Source organism: Leptopilina boulardi, unplaced genomic scaffold, assembly GCF_019393585.1.
Source record: "Leptopilina boulardi isolate dan_hultmark-lab unplaced genomic scaffold, ZJU_Lbou_2.1 LbouV2_371, whole genome shotgun sequence".
Classification (NCBI taxonomy): domain Eukaryota; kingdom Metazoa; phylum Arthropoda; class Insecta; order Hymenoptera; family Figitidae; genus Leptopilina; species Leptopilina boulardi.
In genome coordinates this window covers 4,653,050-4,671,430 of record NW_026137942.1, presented here as the reverse complement: position 1 = coordinate 4,671,430, position 18,381 = coordinate 4,653,050, and the positions used below count along the sequence as shown (strand labels likewise).

General features: G+C 28.4%; 1 protein-coding gene across 3 annotated transcripts in view; it reads left to right on the top strand.

Annotated features, from left to right (window-relative positions):
• Nucleotides 1-822: 822 nt before the first annotated feature.
• LOC127287608 (teneurin-m) overlaps nucleotides 823-18,381 on the top strand; it is a 122,103-nt gene continuing 104,544 nt past the window's right edge. For 2 of the 3 annotated variants that reach the window (XM_051314624.1, XM_051314623.1), the window contains exon 1: nucleotides 823-1,237. In XM_051314624.1, the coding sequence (XP_051170581.1) occupies nucleotides 1,225-1,237 (13 nt within the window). In that variant the 5' untranslated portion in view covers nucleotides 823-1,224. The remainder of the gene's footprint in view (nucleotides 1,238-18,381) is intronic. The other variant, XM_051314625.1, reaches the window with a different exon arrangement.

Here is an 18,381-nt window from a genome sequence, read left to right as displayed (position 1 = left end):
AAAAGAGTTAAAGTATCAAATTGATACAAATTTTTATATCAATTCGATATTTTTTGTATCAATTTGATACTTTTAAGTTAGTGTGAGGGGTATCTTAATTTCCGTGGACAAAATTATATCCCTAGGATATCCTGAATATCCGGATGCTGTTAAGGACCATTTACAAGAATTAATTTCTTGTTTTTTGGAATTTATTGCTTTTACGTAATCCCAAAATTCCTTGGCACCGGATATTTCAAAATCTGGTGATTTTTCAATATTCAGCTAGCGGAAATTAGGGCATCCTAATTTCCAACATCGATAAGATAACCCTGTATGACTTCTGCAGGATATCCTGAATATCTGGAAGCCATTAGAAAAGATATTCTTTTTTTTGTATACTAATCAGTTTTCATTACTATTTCCTTCATCCCAACTTGTATATAAGTATTAATTATAAATTACAATAAATCTTGTAATTAACCACTGTTTTCGATGTATTCTAGATATATATATAGATACTAGATTGAATCATAAACCAATATTATATTCAATATTTATAATAAAGCAACATGAAAAAATAAAATTAATTTGTATTACTCTGATTTTTTTTTTTTTTTCATCTATTGCGAGAAATTATCCAACAGTATCAGCTCTTGTTCTTTCATCCCCGTGTATTATGTATATAGATATACAGAAATCTACAGGGTACCGATTTAGGGAATGAAATACGGTCGTAAGTATGGTGCGGGTGAACAAGGGGTTGATAGCGACGGCGCATTACCACTGTATAAAGCAGCGCATGCGTTTAACGTAAGTTTACTACTTGGGTCGAACGAATAGCTAGCCTGCGAACCAGCAGCAGTTTAGTACACTGATAGTTTCCTCCACGAGAACTTTGTCATGCGTTGAATTCAAAAAAAAAAAAAAAAAAGAAAAAAAATCTGTCACTAAATTTCATAAGGAAATATCCAAATTGTTCGAATGATAAAAATTATCCCTAAAATGATGAATATCATCAGTGTTTTATGTGAAGTTTAAGTTTACCGCGCGGTTAATATTAAAAAAAAAAAAAAAAAAAATCAGTACCTTTATTTGCTGGGGCATAAGGTTACCAAAAAAAAAATTTTTTTTTTTTTCTCCTAAAAACAAGTGTTCAGTGCTGTGGTGATAAATATCAATGAATGTGTAGTGGTTTTGTGCAATGAGAGATACCGCTGGCCTATTTACAGGAACTGACAACCAATGTACCAACCAGGTGAGTGTGATATGTATTGTAATCCCTAGGTTGTTGGACTCATACTTTTGCCTCCCCACCACGCCCAATGTTTGTGCTTCTTATAGCTGACAGTAGACTGGGATTGCAGAGAAAGGAAAATTGAAATAATATATTCAATGATTTTATTTAAATTAAAAATTATTTTCAATATGATTTTTAAAGTAATAATTGAGAAAAAGGACACGCGATAATTTTGTATTCGTCTTCTTAATCTATGTGAATTTGACGGGAACACTAGCGCCATTTCAGAACATTTTACCCATAGCACCCTTTTCGACTATTCGAAGCTCTGTAAATGACATTGATTTCATAAATGTTCCAAAAAAAAATTTTTTTTTTTTTTTATTCTATTTTCTAAAAGTACAGAAAATAAGTTATAAACTTTCTTTTTTCATCTTTAGCTTACAGTAAAAGAAGAAGTAAAAAAAATCTCCTGATAGCGTGCGTGTTGAGAGCACCATTCATTCCTTTGGAAATAAAATCTCTGCTTAAGGTTCCGATTGATTTCATGGAATTGAATATTTGGTATATAACGCTAAAGAAGAAAAATCTGTTTAAAAAAAAAAAGTAGATTTCTAATTATTTTAATCCGAATTTTACCTTTTAAACTATGTTTTCTTTTTTTTGGATAAATTATTGTAAAACCTGTTAGAATAATTATTGCTAATTTTGTAAATATTATATTTTTTAATTCTATATTAAAATTAGTAAAATTATTTTAATTTTTATTTATTATTATTTAAATGTAAATGGGCAAAATTTTACGTATTTCTATTTAGTGAGTATACAAACGTTTCATTAAAATCAATACTTTTAAGTAACAGTTGTAAAGATTTTTTTTTTTGGCATTTTTGCAAGATTTTGTAAATTTATCCATATTGTAAGTAATTCCTGAATTGAGCTCTACTAATTTTGTTGTTGTTGTTGTTTTAGTTGAAAATATTCAATTAAATGTTGTATCTTTTTGTTATACGTCTTTGACAGTAGTCGCAGATAACAGCTTAGCACGTGTTTTTTTTTATGCTTCATTGCTTTTGATATTTATTTAGGAAATGTAAAATTATTTTAAGTGTTCTCGATTTCCTGTACACTTATAATTTCAACATACAAATTAGATCCTACCCACTTTTTTCAATCTCTAAATTTAAATTAGTGAAAAGTGAGCTACAAATTTAAATTGGTAAGAATTTTCATTAATTTTCAGTCACTTTTTACTAAAACTTTAGTAAACAAATTTAAAACTACTAAAGTAATATTTTACTAAAAACACAAGCACACAAAAAAAAGTGGTTTGGCCAAGACACTACAGTAGTGTATTTCCATGTATTTTTCGCCGCTGAATCCAAATCCGAAGTCGGAATAGTTAGATTGGCTCTTGTTTTTGAGTTATACTCAAAAAACGACTCAAAAAAACTAATTAAAATAAAAAAAAAAAAAAAAATTTATATACACTAGTATATTTTCATGTATTTTTTCCCGCTGAATCCGAATTCGAAGCCAGAAATGTCAAAATGGCTCAAACTTTTGAGATAATCTCAAAAAACTGCTCAAAAAAAAAAATTTGAATCGTTTTTTGAGCATATAACTCAAAAACAAGAGCCAATCTGACTATTCCGACTTCGGATTCGTATTCAGCGACGAAAAATACATGGGAATATACTACTGTAGTGTCTCGGCCAAACCACTTTTTTTTTGTGTGCCTGTGAAATTAGTAAAAATTTATAGGTCAAAAAAATTATTTCTTCGCAGAACTTCCGACACATCTAAAATTAATTTTATAGATTTTCATTACATAGAATTTTTTTTCAGCCGAATTTACATTCGTTCGAATTATTTTCTGACAGAATTTCCATTTATTCGATTTTCTATATATTAATACTGAATTTGGGTTATATAACTGAAAATTCATTTCACAGAATTTTTATTTTTTCGAATTTTCATTTAACATAATAGCCATTTAAATAAAGGAATTTTCATTTGTTTGAATTATTATTTGACAAAATTTTCCATATAATCGATTTTTCATATTACAGAATTTTTACTTTACAGTTATTTAATTTGTACATTTTTTATTTAAAAGAATTTTAATTTAACAGAATTTTCATTGAATCGAATTTTATGTGATTCAAATTTTTAAATGACAGAAATTACAATTCATCAAATTTTAAATTTGTCCGAATTTTTTAATTTGGTTGAATTTTTAAGACGCCGAATTTCCATTTGTCCGAAATTACAAATGACCGAACAAACAATGGACAGAAAGATTACGGCGCAATTTTTAAAATTGATCAATTAAAAATTGTCAAGAAAAATTCTGATTGGTCAATTTCAAAAAAATGCGCAGTTATTTTTTTTTTGTTCGGCCATTTGTAATTTCGGACGCAAGTGAAAATTTAGCGTTTTAAAAATTTAATCAATTAAAAATTCATACAAATAAAAATTCGTTTCGTCAGAAACTTTTGGGTACGAATTTTAAAATTAACTAATGAGAAATTACCGAGAAAATTTTGATTAGTTAATTTTAAAATTTGCAACGAAATGTTTCTAACGAATGTTTATTCATTCAAATATGAAAGTTCAGTCAAATAAAAATTTTCGGTTAAGTAAAAAAAAATTCGTTTAAATATAGATATTTTATTGAATGAAAATTAGAATAAATACAAATTCTGACGACAAATAAAAAATCGGAGAAAAAAAATTTTGCAGGGAAAATTTTATATTTTTTATATCTGTATGTTTGTATATTGCATTCTCATATTTTGAGGCATTATTTTTTTTTTTTTTTTTTTTTTTTTTTTTTTTTTTTTTTTTTTTTTTTTTTTTTTTAATAATTTAGTGAGTTGAATATATGTCAAATCAGATTTAATAATTAACAGAGTTTGCTTTTTTAAATAAAGAGATAAATTTGAATTATTATGTTTTACAGTTTACAGGATTGGAATGATTTAAATCAACTTTATTTAAATCATGATTTATATCATAATTTTTATCATGATTTAATTTAAAGGGTCATTTACATTTAAATTATGATTGAAATCAAAAAAGTCTGTAATATTACAATTTACAAAATAAATAATAAAAAAAAATTTTAACCCTCTAATGCCGAGGGTGTTTAGAAGTTATCATAAAATTTTTTCAAGGCTTTAGTTTATCTAATTTATATAAATTAGATAAACTAAAGCCTAATTATGCTTCGGATTTGGAGGAAAATAATTGTTGAAATTGAAAAAAAAACGGTAAATTCACTGTTTTTTGTTATTAAACTTGAAAATGCCATCAGGACTTTATATATTATATAAATTATTTAAAATAAAATCAAACAAAGTTACTGAACACAAATTTAATTTGAAATATTATCAATATAAAATATATGTAATTATTTTACCATAAAAACTATTAACACTTACTTTCTTTTAAAATTTATTGACAATTATAATATTTTTAATGTTTAAACAATTGAATAACGATTTTCGATGGTACAGAAACACTCTTCCTTACCTACTGAAACCTACTGTATGTATTAGATTTTTGTTTCTGCAGTAAAATTGTTTAAAAAAATTGTTAAATCTATGGGACGCCCAAGTCCTACCCGTACCTAGAGGATTAAACATGACTTTTTGAATTATTTGTCAAAAAATCTTTACGTCGAAACTATTAAAAGCAGTTAATAGAATACAGAGTGTCTAACGGTCAGGGAAGTCCGGGAATTTTGTTGGTCAGAGAAAAGTCAGGGACTTTTAGAAAATTTAATTAAAAGTCAGGGAAATTTCTGTAAATTTCTACAAAAATTAAAATTATTTGTGAATATAAAAATTTTTTATTCTTAAGAAACTTGAATAGTTTTTATTACCATTTGTTACTACCATTAGAAATTAATTTATTGTTAAATATGTCAGTAACCATATTTTTGTCCAAAGAAAGCAGAAATAAGGTTATTAAAAAGTTAGGGAATTTTATTCTCAATCCTTGTTAGATACCGTGGAATATTTAAAAACGTATCAATTGATGAGAGAAATTTTACAATATAAATGTTTACAAAGTTATTAATTTTTTAAAAATAAAAATATTTTTTTTATAATTTTAGTTAAAAAAATTTATATTATAAATTCTGATATATTCTAAAAAATAAGTTATAGCTATTAAATCTTTATTATAGAATTATTGACTTTTTAAAAATTAACAATTATTTTAAAAAAACACGAACTGTTGAACAATTTTAATGTTTAATTCAAAAATGTTATTTTCTTTAATAAAAATACATGCTGATATTATGTTGATGTAAAAATATAAATATTTTCTTATGCTTGTATTAAATATATCGTTTAAAAATATTTCTTTAAAAAACTACTTAAAAATGAATTTTTGAAATATGTTATGTAAGTAAGATAAAGATTTTTTTTATTTAAAAAAATATATATGCTTTTATCACGAAGCTGAAGTACGCAACGTTTATATAAACGATTTTTAAAGAAATAATTTTTTAAAATGAAAAATTCTATAATTTATTGCCTAAAAAATATTTCTTGTAGTTTTCATTAATCAACAAATTATAAAAAAATATTTTTTAGGCAAAAAATTATAGAATTTTTCATTTTAAAAAATTATTTCTTTAAAAATCGTTTATAGGTATAAACGTTGCGTACTTCAGCTTCGTTTTATCAGCCCTAACAGTTTATAAAGTCAATTTTAATAAATGAAAAGAAATTTTGCGTTTACTATGTGTAATAAAAAATTAAATTATTAACAAGTTAAAAATCATAACATAAATATAAATAAACATTGTGGATAAGAAAAATCTTTAAACTTTATCTTTGGTTAAAATTACTTAGCAATGTATAATCATATTGTACTATAGATATACATCTAAACAAAGTTCAAATACATATATTAAAACTAAAGTTAAGAATTTAATATTCATTTTTCTTTTACATTATTTATAAATAAAAGAAAAAAAATATAATATAATATAAATAATAAAAAAATAATAATAATTAAAATTTATTTCTAAAACCTTGTTTTTCTAGTAAATAATTGACTTTTTTGAGCATTTTTTTAACATTTATCGTAATGTAACATTTTTGTAAATATTGCATTACTTTCATTTTCACGTTTAAAAATACAAGATAAAAATCTTTATTTTAAATTTGTTTGCTTCCTAAACACAAGTCAATCAATGTACTTTCAACTTTTATATATTTAAAAAAATAAATTTTGCGTAACTTTGATACTGATTTTTGAATAACTAATTTCAAAAGAAAAAAAAAATCAATGAAAAATAGAAAGCTCTAAAAAATTTCAGAAGAATCACTTATATATTCCAATTGAGAAAGTATAAACACAATACTATATGATTAACTTTATAATCTAAAATTCTAAGTAAAGAGATTCTAAGTAAAGTATAAAGTACCTGAATGTTTTTAAAAAGTTTTAAGCATTCAGAATGTAACAACTTTAAGGATTTATTCTTAAATTAAAGTCAACAGTTTAAGGGACATAAAACTGTCCCGAAACTGTCCCACAATTATTCCAAACGTGTTTAAACAATTAAAAAAATATGTATAAAGTTATTTTTAGACAATCAAACTATAATATTGTCATTCGGCTAGAAAATCTAAGGGACAAATACAGTTCCTTACATGTCCCAGAAATATCTCAAAATATTTTTAGAGTATTTAGAAACTATTACAAAAGAGATTTTCAAGTAATCCAATTATAATATATTCCCGTGTGGAAAAATTTCGGGGCGCTGGTAGGACACTGGACAGACTGTCTAACGTCTCTATAGACCCAGGCCAGACGGTCTTGTCGAGCCCCCGATCAGAAGTGGAACGAAAGTTCCATGCTACGGTCTAGAGTTAGACAAGCTGGCCAGGTCTTGATTCTCGCGTTCAATAATTCTTAATAATAATAGTAATAATAATAATAATCCTATTAATATTACGTATTATTATATTTATAGATAAAATTAAAATAACATTAGTATTCATTAATAATATGATTTTAATTTATTAATAATGAGATAAGTTGTATTGGAATCTTATAAGTCAAGACAACTTATCTCCTCATTTAATTATTATTAGTAATTTCAAAAAAAATTTATTATTATTTAATTAATTTAATCCGAAGTTTTTTACAATTTTTGTTTGATCAGTTAAGATTAATTAACAATACCTGTGGAAATAACACCTAATCTAATTTGAAAAATCTCGCTCGCACTGGGCACCGAACCCACGACCTAACACTCGCAAACTTACAACGCTAACCACGGGGCCACGCTGGCTACTTGGCGACAATCTGTTAATATCGGTGATGTTTTTGGCGCGCCTTTATGCGAAATTCAAAATGTTTTTATTCTTAAATTACATATATATTTTTAATATAATTATAAAATTATTTCTATTTATATAAAAGCCATATCCATTGCCTTTATTGTCATAGGTAAGCCCATCTAAACTAGTCGGTCTTGCTATTCGCTAAGAAGCGTTTCAATAGACGTAGTCGAGTTCGTCTTATCTAGACCGTTTTTCAAGACTCAGGCCAGGTTGTCATCGTACTTTTACAGTTGTTGCACTTTTGTGAAATTCTTTTTTTTTGTAAAATGCTTTTGTAAAATACTTTCGTAAAATACTTTTCTGAAATACTTTCGTGAAATACTTTTGCGAATTACTTTTGTAATTGTGTACAAATATTTTTAAATAATATATTTTTTACAATTTAATATATTTTATAATTAGTAATTAATATTATTTAAATTAATATATATTGTACAATTGGATATGTCGAATTTGGGTGTAATAAATTTTAAATAGGTATATTTTTAGTTTTGTTAAAAACTACTTTTTAGTTTGAGGTTATGTAAATGGATATATAATATAAAAATAAATAAATTCGTGACAAATTTTTTTCTTCGATTAAAAAAATAAATTTCAAAAATCTATAAAAAAAACAAAAGAATATTTTTATTGAAATTAACAGCAATATATAAATATAATTTAAATAATATTAATTACTAATTATAAAATATATTAAATTGTAATTAGTAAAAATTGTAAAAAATATATTATTTAAAAATATTTGTACACAATTACAAAAGTAATTCGCAAAAGTATTTCACAAAAGTATTTTACAAAAGCATTTTACAAAAGCATTTTACAATGAAAAGAATTTCACAAAAGTGCAACAACTATAAAAGTACGATGACAACCGCAAACGACCATAACCTACACGTTTGTCAAGTAGCGCTGTAAAGTCGCTGGCTTGAGTCTTGAAAAACGGTCTAGATAAGACGAACTCTATCTACGTCTATTGAAACCCTTCTTAGCGAATAGCAAGACCGACTAGTTTAGACGGGTTGCCTATGACTGGTAAGACTATTTCTAGACGCTAGACTTCCACAAAATTTTTCCACACGGGTTGTCAAGCAAGCCATAGGTATAGGGACCAGTACTGTCCCATAAATGTCCCAAAATATTTTTAGAGTAATAAGTAACTATTACCCAGGTGCGAATTTCGGTCGGCCGCCAGAGTTGGTTCGTCGGCCCATGGTCGGCCCAACTCTGGCTGCCGACCGGTCGGCAGCCAGAGTTGGGCCGACCATGGTAAATATTTGCACCCAAAGTTGGGCCGACTATGGCTGCCGACGTCGGCAGTCACAGTTGGGCCGACCATTGCAGCCATAGTTGGGCCGACTATGGGGGATTATGGTCGGCACAACCTTGGCAGCCATAGTTGGGCCAACCTTGGCTGCCATAGTTGGGCCGACCAGGGGGGGTAATGGTCGGTCCAACTATGGCAGCCACAGTTGGGCCGACTAAGGGGAAAATGGTTGGCACAACCTTGGCAGCCATAGTTGGGCCAACCTTGGCTGCCATAGTTGGGCCGACCATGGGGGACAATGGTCGGTACGACCTTGGCAGCCAAGGTCGGTCCAACCTTGGCTGCCATAGTTGGGCCGACCATCATAAAGTAAATTTCTCTCCTACCATTGACAAATGTAAAATGTTTTTGTTAATTTACTTGTAATTGATTAATTTAAAAAGAAAAAAGGTTATATGTGATTAATTTATTATTTTGAATTACTAACTTTAATTTTTTTCAAGCTGTAGCTTATAACATTTATTTTTCTCCGTGACTCATATGTCATTGCGTAGTGTAGTGGTTAGCGTATTAGACTGCGGTGCGTTAGGTTGCGAGTTCGATCCCTGCGAGCGTTAAAAATTTTAATTTGTATATATGTATGTTTACGATTGCGTTTAGTGTTTAAGTATATAAAATAAATGTATAATGAATTTAAAATGATTACTAATATATGTTATTTGTATAACAAATTTTTATATTTTAATGTTTATGGTCGGCAAAATTTTAGCTGCCAAGGTTGGCCCAACCATGGCAGCCATAGTCGGGCCGACTATGGCTGCCGACCGTCAAGTTGGATGGTCGGCAGCCAAGGTCGGCCCAACTATGGTACCCATAGTTGGCCCGACTTAGTCGACCATAGGTCGGCCGACGTTATCAATTCGCTAGTTGGCCCGACCATCGGCAGCCATAGTCGGGCCGACCAAGGCTGCCATAGTTGGGCCGACTATCATAGCCGACGGTCGGCAGCCATAGTCGGGCCGACCATGGCAGCCATAGTTGGGCCGACCTCGGCTGCCTTAGTCGGGCCGACTATGGCTGCCGACCGTCAAGTTGGATGGTCGGCAGCCAAGGTTGGCCCAACTATGGCTGCCATGGTCGGCCCGACTATGGCTGCCGACCGTCGGCAAGGATGGTCGGCCCAACTAGGGCAGCCTTGGTCGGCCCGACTATGGTACCCATAGTCGGTCCAACTTAGTCGACCATAGGTCGGCCGACGTTATCAATTCGCTAGTTGGCCCGACCTCTGGCTGCCCGAGGTGGGCCGACCATGCACATGGTCGGCCCGACCATGGGCCGACCGACAATTCGCACCTGGGTAAAATTGATTTTTCGGTAATCCAACTATAATATATATCGTCTATCGAGTTAAAGGTTTAGGGACAATTATCGTTCAGTGCATGTCCCAGAAGTGTCCTAAAATGTATTCAGAGTATCGACAAACTATTAGAACTGATTTTCTGACAAATGGTGAAGAAAAATATATTTTATTTGTAAATATTATTTTATAGGACATACATGAAAAAAGACTTGTCCCTAAACCTCTGACTTGGTAGTCAGTTTAAATTGTATAGTTGGATTCACTAAAACTCTGTTTTTGATCGTTTCTAAATACTCTGAAATTATTTTGGGACACCTATGGGACAGTGCTGCTCCCTATACCTTTGGCTTGCTTGACAATAAATTATAATTGGATTACTTGAAAATCTCTTTTGTAATAGTTTCTAAATACTCTAAAAATTTTTTGGGGCATATGTAACTGTACTTGTCCCTTAGATTTTCTAGCCAAATGACAATATTATAGTTTGATTGCCTAAAAATAACTTTATATATATTTTTTTAATTGTTTAAACACGTTTGGGACAATTGTGGGACAGTTTCGGAACAGTTTTATGTCCCTTAAACTGTTGACTTTAATTTAAGAATAAATCCTTAAAGTTGTTACATTCTTAATGCTTAAAACTTTTTAAAAACATTCAGGTACTTTTATTTTACTTAGAATCTCAATTTTTCGATTTCGTTCACCTTTTTTATTTTTTATCTCAAAAACTATTAATTTTGACGGATTTTTTTATGAACATTTTTTGTTCGGGAGGACTTCAGCTACAAAATACTTCAATTCCAGCTATTTTGACCGGGCCCGAAAATCAATGTTGCGTGTGCGGGGTCTTTTAACGTCGTTAGCAGCAGAGCACTTTTGAAATGCGTTTTTCTCTGTCCTACTAAATAGATAAAATATAATATTTTTGAAATTTATTCGATTTTTCAAGACGCATAAATTTTGCCCATATATTACTGAATTGATGAGAATTTTTGCGGTGTTAAATTAAAAATTATCGAATTTGTATTTAAGAGAATTTTATAAAATAGATTTTTTATATTCCATCGAATTTTCATACAGAACAATTTTTATTTATCTGAATTTTTATGTAAAAGAATTTTTCTTTGGCCAAACTTTTACATAGCAGATCGAATTTAACTGAATTTTCATTTCATCGAAACAAAACAACTGATAGACAAAATAACGGGGCGAATTTTAAAATTGACCATTTACAATTTTCTGGATATTTTCTTACATTAAAATTTGCGCCTAAAAATCTTTCTGTCGATTATTTGTTCGGCTATTTGCAATTTCGATGAAATGAAAATTGAACGTTTTAAAAGTTCTTTGAAATGACAATTCGATCAAATGGAGTATCGATGAAAAAGAAAATTATGTCATTTGTAAATTGGCCTAATTAGAAATTCTATTAAATTAAAATTTATTCGAATGAGCATTCTCTTGAATGAAAATTCGATTAAATATATGAGTTCTCTTTAATAGAGTCAAGCTTTATTTTTTCTCTACGGGAAAAAATGTTTTATTTATTAGAGACTGTTTTTGACGTTAATTTTAAAAAAATCATAATTTCCATGATTTTTATCAAATAAATAGTAAAGAAATAAATAATACATATTTTCTCATTTTTCATAAAGATTTCGAAATAAAATGCTCCAGTCAAGCTCGTTGAATTATTGCCTGCACTCAATTATTATAAAATTAATTTTAATTATTTTTAAAAAAATCATTAATTCTTGCAAATGCTGATATATTTTATTATTTATTTGAATTTAAATGGGACGCATGATTATGTTCTAAAAATCATTAGTTAGAATTTTCAATTTATGGAATTTCATTTGTCATAATTATTTTTGAGTCCAATTTTTATTTGTTCCAATTAGTATTTTGCAGAATTTTCATCAAAACGATTTTCTATTTTACAAAATTTTTATATAACCGAAAATTCACTTCACAGAATTTTTATTTGTCAAAATTTTTATTTGCTCGAATTTTCATTTAAAATAGTAGGCATTTTAAAGAATTTTTATTTGCTAGAATTTCATTGCATAGAATTTTCATTTGTTTGAATTATTATTTGATATAATTTTCATAAAACCGATTTTTCATACTACAGAATTTTTACTTAACCGAAAAATCATTTAACAGATTTTCTAATTGATAGAATTTTCATTTGTCTGAATTTGCAAATGGCCGAACAAATAATCGATTTTGGCGCGATTTTTAAAATCAACCAATCACAAATTTATGAATAATTTTTAATTGGTTGATTTTAAAAATCACGCCAAAATCGATTGTTTGTTCGGATATTTTCAACTTCGGACTGCGTCCCATTTTTTAAAAATTAAAAATATTTACTGTTTATTAATTAACAACAAGAAATTAATATTACAGACGTAACAATCACATTATCTTAAACATAAATTTTGTTTGATTCAATGTTACTATTTGTTATGCAGTTGAATATATTAAGTTTAATTGAAAAATAATTGTTTTGATAAACTAGCACATTATTTTAATTTTATTATATTACACACTTTGCATACATGCATAAAAATACAGTGAATTTAATACATAATACAGAATAAAGTTGAATTTAAAATCATCTCCGAACGAAACACGAAAATTAATTTTTTAGGTTAAGAATTATTTCAAAATATTTTTGGTTTACAATAAATATAAAATACAATCAGTGGAACATTCGAATTCTGACACTTTGCAAGGAAAGGTAGCTTTTTATCGATGCATGGCGGGGAACTAGAATGAAGAAAAGCAGGGTGAGGCATGTGTCAAAAAAAAATAAAGATATGCCATATTTGGGATGTAGATTTCCAGTTGAAATTTATATTCTAAACTAAGTTTTAATCATCCAGGTAAAAAGGCTAGAATTGAATGGAATTAAAAGTTTGAATTCCTTCTAATTCGGAAAATTTTCTCTTTTTTGAAATTCCATTTATAAGACAGTAATATTTAAACTATGCCATTTAATTATATTAAAAAAATTGACAAAAATAAGAATCGTACCAAGTTTTTCTTGCTACAAGTCTATTCCACATTTGAAATAGAAACTTTTCAACTTCACCATTTCGAAATAGAAATAATCGGGATTAAAAATTTACAAAATCTATTCCTCGAAGTGGAATACAACTTTCATTTGGAATAGAAAAGAATTAAATTTTTCAAAATTCTATCCAGTTTGAGGGTATTGAAAAAAAGAGGAAATTTTCTGAATTAAATAAAATTAAAATATTTACAATTTTGTAGAATATAAGATATTTTTTTATTCTTTTTAATTCTAGGCTTTTTACCGGGATAAAACACATTGTAATTTTAATTCAAATAAATAATTTTTGTAAATAAAAGTGATAGATATTTTCCATATATTAAAATAAAACTTACAAACTGTGTTAAATTAAACGAAATCATTCAAACAGATCTCTATATTTAAATTAAGAATTCTTTTCTCTAAGTGTGACTAATTTTGATTTAGAGAGTGGGTATAACTCATCAAAATATATTAAGATTAATTCATACAATATTGTTTGCTTTGGTATATACATAAAAAAGCGTTTTTTAGTTTAAGGTTATGTTTTTAATATTTTATCTTCTTAAATATAGTAAACCAAAAAAATTTTGAATAATGACAACAATGAAGAAATTTTATTAACAGCGAGGGGTTATTCACTGAGTTCCAAGAGATCCAGAGACAAATGTAATCTAATTCTTTTCTGTCTATTGTCATCTTTGGTCGTCCCGGACCGTTTTTTTGATCTTGCATTAATTGATCACATTGTTTTGTTAATTTGTATAGTAGCTTAATTCAAAGCAATGCCTATAATTTACAAATTTACATTTACAAATTATATTAAAATTTTTAAAAGTTAAAAATTTATATTATTAAAATATTTTATAACAAATGCTATTAATGGTTATGTAACTCAAATTTTATTTACATTAAATAAATATAATAAATAATAATAATATAATAATAACAATTATTATTATTATATAAATAAATAATAAATTGTAAAATTACACAGGTTTACAAATTCGGGTCAACATTTGAACCCAGAAAGGCAAGAGCGATTCTTAACGTATTTTTTTATGCTGAATTCGAATCCATTATTAGATTTTCCGTATCACGTCAAAATTCAAAATGTCGGATCCAAAATGGCGGAAAAAATTCGCTGATTACGAATATGACATTAGATTTTTAAAATTCAAAATAGCGGATCCAATAAGGGAGCGTTCATAAACTACGTAGACCTATTTTTGTGACTTTTTGACACCCCCCTCCCCCCACGTAGACTAACGTAGACTTTTGATGAACCCCCCCCCCTCCCCCCGTGTTTCACGTAGTTTTTTTTTAATATGCATTTTTACTACATATTTAATTATATTCGCATATTATACAAACAAGTCAATTAAAAACAGTAAAATAATCTGAATAAAATATTTTATTCTTTACATATAGAAATGTTTAAAATCAACAAATATAAACAATTTTTTAATACGAAGATAACATTTTTTTAAAATTTTCTTAAAATTTTTTTTTTAGAGATCTTCGGTAAACGGTGAAACTAACCAGTCGTGTAAGTCCTTCTGTCTTTTTTATTAGAACACAGAAAATTAAAAGGCATTAAAATAAGCTGCAACGCTTATTATTTTAATCCAATTTTGCTTATTTTAATACCAAAATGTATTAAAATAAGTAAAATTGGATTAAAATAATAAGCGTTGCAGCTTATTTTAATGCCTTTTAATTTTCTGTGAAGTTCGAACTCCCGCGCAATTTTAAAAAAGCAAAGAAATTAATTTTAGTATATATTACGTAGTTAGAGTCGACACCCCCCCCTCCCCCACGTAGACTAAGGTAGAATTTCGCTTAACCCCCCCCCCCCCCTCCCCCTAAACATGCTACGTAGTTTATGAACGCCCCCTAAGGCGGATGACAAAAATAAAAATTAGTTGGATTTGCTTGAAACTTGTTACTCGGGAGGTTTTTGAGGACGCTGATTACGAATTTGTCATCAGATTTCAAAAATTCAAAATAGCGGATCCAATATGGCGGAAAAAATTTAAAAATTGATCAGATTTGCTTAAAACTCGTTTAAAAATGTGATGTCTAATTCGTAATCAGCAACCTCAAAAACCCCCCAAGTAACAAGTTTTAAGCAAGTCCAATTAATTTTTAATTTTTTCATCCGTTAAATTGGATCCTCGATTTAAAATTTTAAAAATCTAATGTCAGATTCGTCATTAGCTACTTCAAAAACCCCTAAGTTACGTGTTTCAAGCAAATCCGATCAATTTTTAAATTTCTGTCCGCCATATTAAATCCGCCATTTTGAATTTTAAAAATCTGAATTCATATTTGTTATCAGCGACCCCAGAAACCTTGAACAAAGTTATGACTTTTTTAATAAGTAATATAGTTTAATTAACAATAAAAATTTTGTTAAAAGCATCAAAAATTTAAAATTGCAATTATCTCAAAAACCTCACGTGTAGTAAAAAAACGGACTGTGGATTCGAATTCAGAGTTAAAATTTACTTTAGGAACAGGTCTTCGTTGCTCGGGTCCAAAACCGTGTATTCCTGTGTTATTAGTTCAATTTTGAAAAACAGGATTTAAAAAAAAGTAAAAAAATGCGTTGCACTTATAACGACAAAGTTTCAAGACGTGAATATTTATGATAATTTAACATTATTTTTAATTGAACAAATTCAATAAATTGCAAACGAATATTTCCGTTTCATTGATTTTTATATTATCAATAAAAATTTCAGAAAAAATTTATATAATTAACAAAATTTATTGATAAAGTACCAAAATAGTTTTTTTTAAAATATTTATTAATAATATTAATTTATAAAGTAAAAGTAATAGTATTGAATAACATGACATTTAAATAATTAATTTTATATTGAATATTTTTAAAAATGCGAATTTAATGCAATAAAGAATAAAACAATTAAATAATTAATTAAAATTAAATTAAAAGTGCATTCAAATGAAAATCTAAATGAAAAAATAAATTTAATCTCTTGCGATCTGTGGCCGTCTCTTTTGATTTCCTATCATCTAATTGTCACTGAATCTTTTGGATCTCACTGAATAATATAAATAATAATATCTCGATTAACAGTTAGTTTTTAAATATTATTTCATTGCTAAGTATTATAATCTCGAATTAAAATCTGATTCCTACTTTTGTTCCGTGTCAAGGCCAGAAACGAAAATCGATAAGACTTTCGTTCTGTTCCAAGACCAGAAACGAAAGTCGTTGTGATTTTCAATCCGTTCCAAGACCAGAACGATAAGAAATAAATAGATTGTTCTGTGTCGAGGATCAGAAACGGAACATTCCGAAACGAAAGTACTTCTGTTCTAAGAGCAAACACTCGCCTTCAGACAGACAGAGATATAGACATGTTGAGTCTTTTATAAAAATGCGCAGTAAGGTAGAATGCACATTAGACATGCGCAGTAAGATCAATTAAAGTTTTGACATGCGCAGTAGAATCCGTTGATGATTGGAGTTGCGCCGTAGGGAAAGGTGCACTTTAGACATGCGCAGAAGGGTTAATTGAACTTTTTACATGCGCAGTAGTGCTGAGCGCACTTGAGTCATGCGCAGTAGAGTTCGTTGATCTTTGGTCTTGCGCACTGGGGTTAAATGCACTTTAGACATACGCAGTAAAGGGCATTGATCTTTGGACTTACTCACTGGGGTTAAATGCCCTGTAGACATGCGCAGTTGGGTCAAGTGTACTTTTCACATGCGTAGTAATGTCAATTAAAGTGTTCGCGTGCGCAGTAGAGTCCATTGATATTTTGAATTGAGCAATGGGGTTGAATGCACTTTGTACGAGCGCAGTAGGGCCTAATAAATTTATGAAATTCGTAGCAGTACTGTGTGAACTTTACATATGCGCAGTAAGGTTAATAGAACTTTTTACATGCCCAGTAGGGTAGAGTGCACTTTAGACATGCCCAGTAGGGTCAATTAAACTTTTTACATATAAACCCTACTGGGAATGTAAAAAGTTAAATTAACCTAACTGCGCATATCTAAAGTGCATTTAACTTCAGTGCGCAATTCCAAAGATCAACGGATTCTACTGCGCATGTAAAAAGTTCAATTAACCCTTCTGCGCATGTCTAATATGCACTCTAACCTACTGCGCATGTAAAAAGTTTAATTAACGTTACTGCGATGTCTAAACTGCACATAGTACTACTGCGCTTGTGAAAAGTTCAATTGACCCTACTGCGCATGTATTAAGTGCATTTATCCCCACGGCGCAACTCCAATCATCAACGGATTCTACTTTTTTTATATTTTAAAAAAATACTGTTTTTTTTTTTTGAAAATTTATGTGAGTGATAAAAACTGCACTACACTGAAACACATTGTGGTGTTAGAGGTTTGAAAATTTTCTGAAAACTGGTCATATTTTGACACATATTTGAGTTTAGAGTTAACATATGTTATTTTCTTAGTAATTTTTATTATATAGTTTTAAAGAGTCTATTCAATTTTTGTAGAAATTTTAGAATTACTTGTAAAAATTATGTGTACTTTACAGAAAATAATAAATTATTGAAGAGGATCCAAACCAAGGGTCAAAACGTTTAAACAAAAAAAAAAATCCACTATATTCTTACATCAAGGACCCTAAAAAACCACTAAAATATTCTATTCAAAAATTTCTATCATTTGGGTCGCGAAATAGAGTCGAAAATTACAATTATTATTTAATATCGGAATTTAACGTCTTGTACATTTCATGAAATGTATTTTATATTGACATATTGTAAAATTTTATATAATTACATAAAGTCAATAATCTTCATTTGCATTTCACAAATTGTCCAAAAAATACTAGACTTATTATGAAATAATAATTTTTTTTTCCAAAACGTCTAGGATTATACGTTACATTATATGTTTGATTCGAATTTATTTTATTAGCTGCCGAGAATATCTTTCTTTTAGTATATACATACATATAGTGGTGTATAGACTTCTTGACTTATAGGATGGCTGTACTTTTAAATGCACAGAGAGCAGTGAATGTCTTTTTCACTATAAAAAAAATCGTATAATAATTAAGCTTATAATTTATTATTTTTGATAAGTTA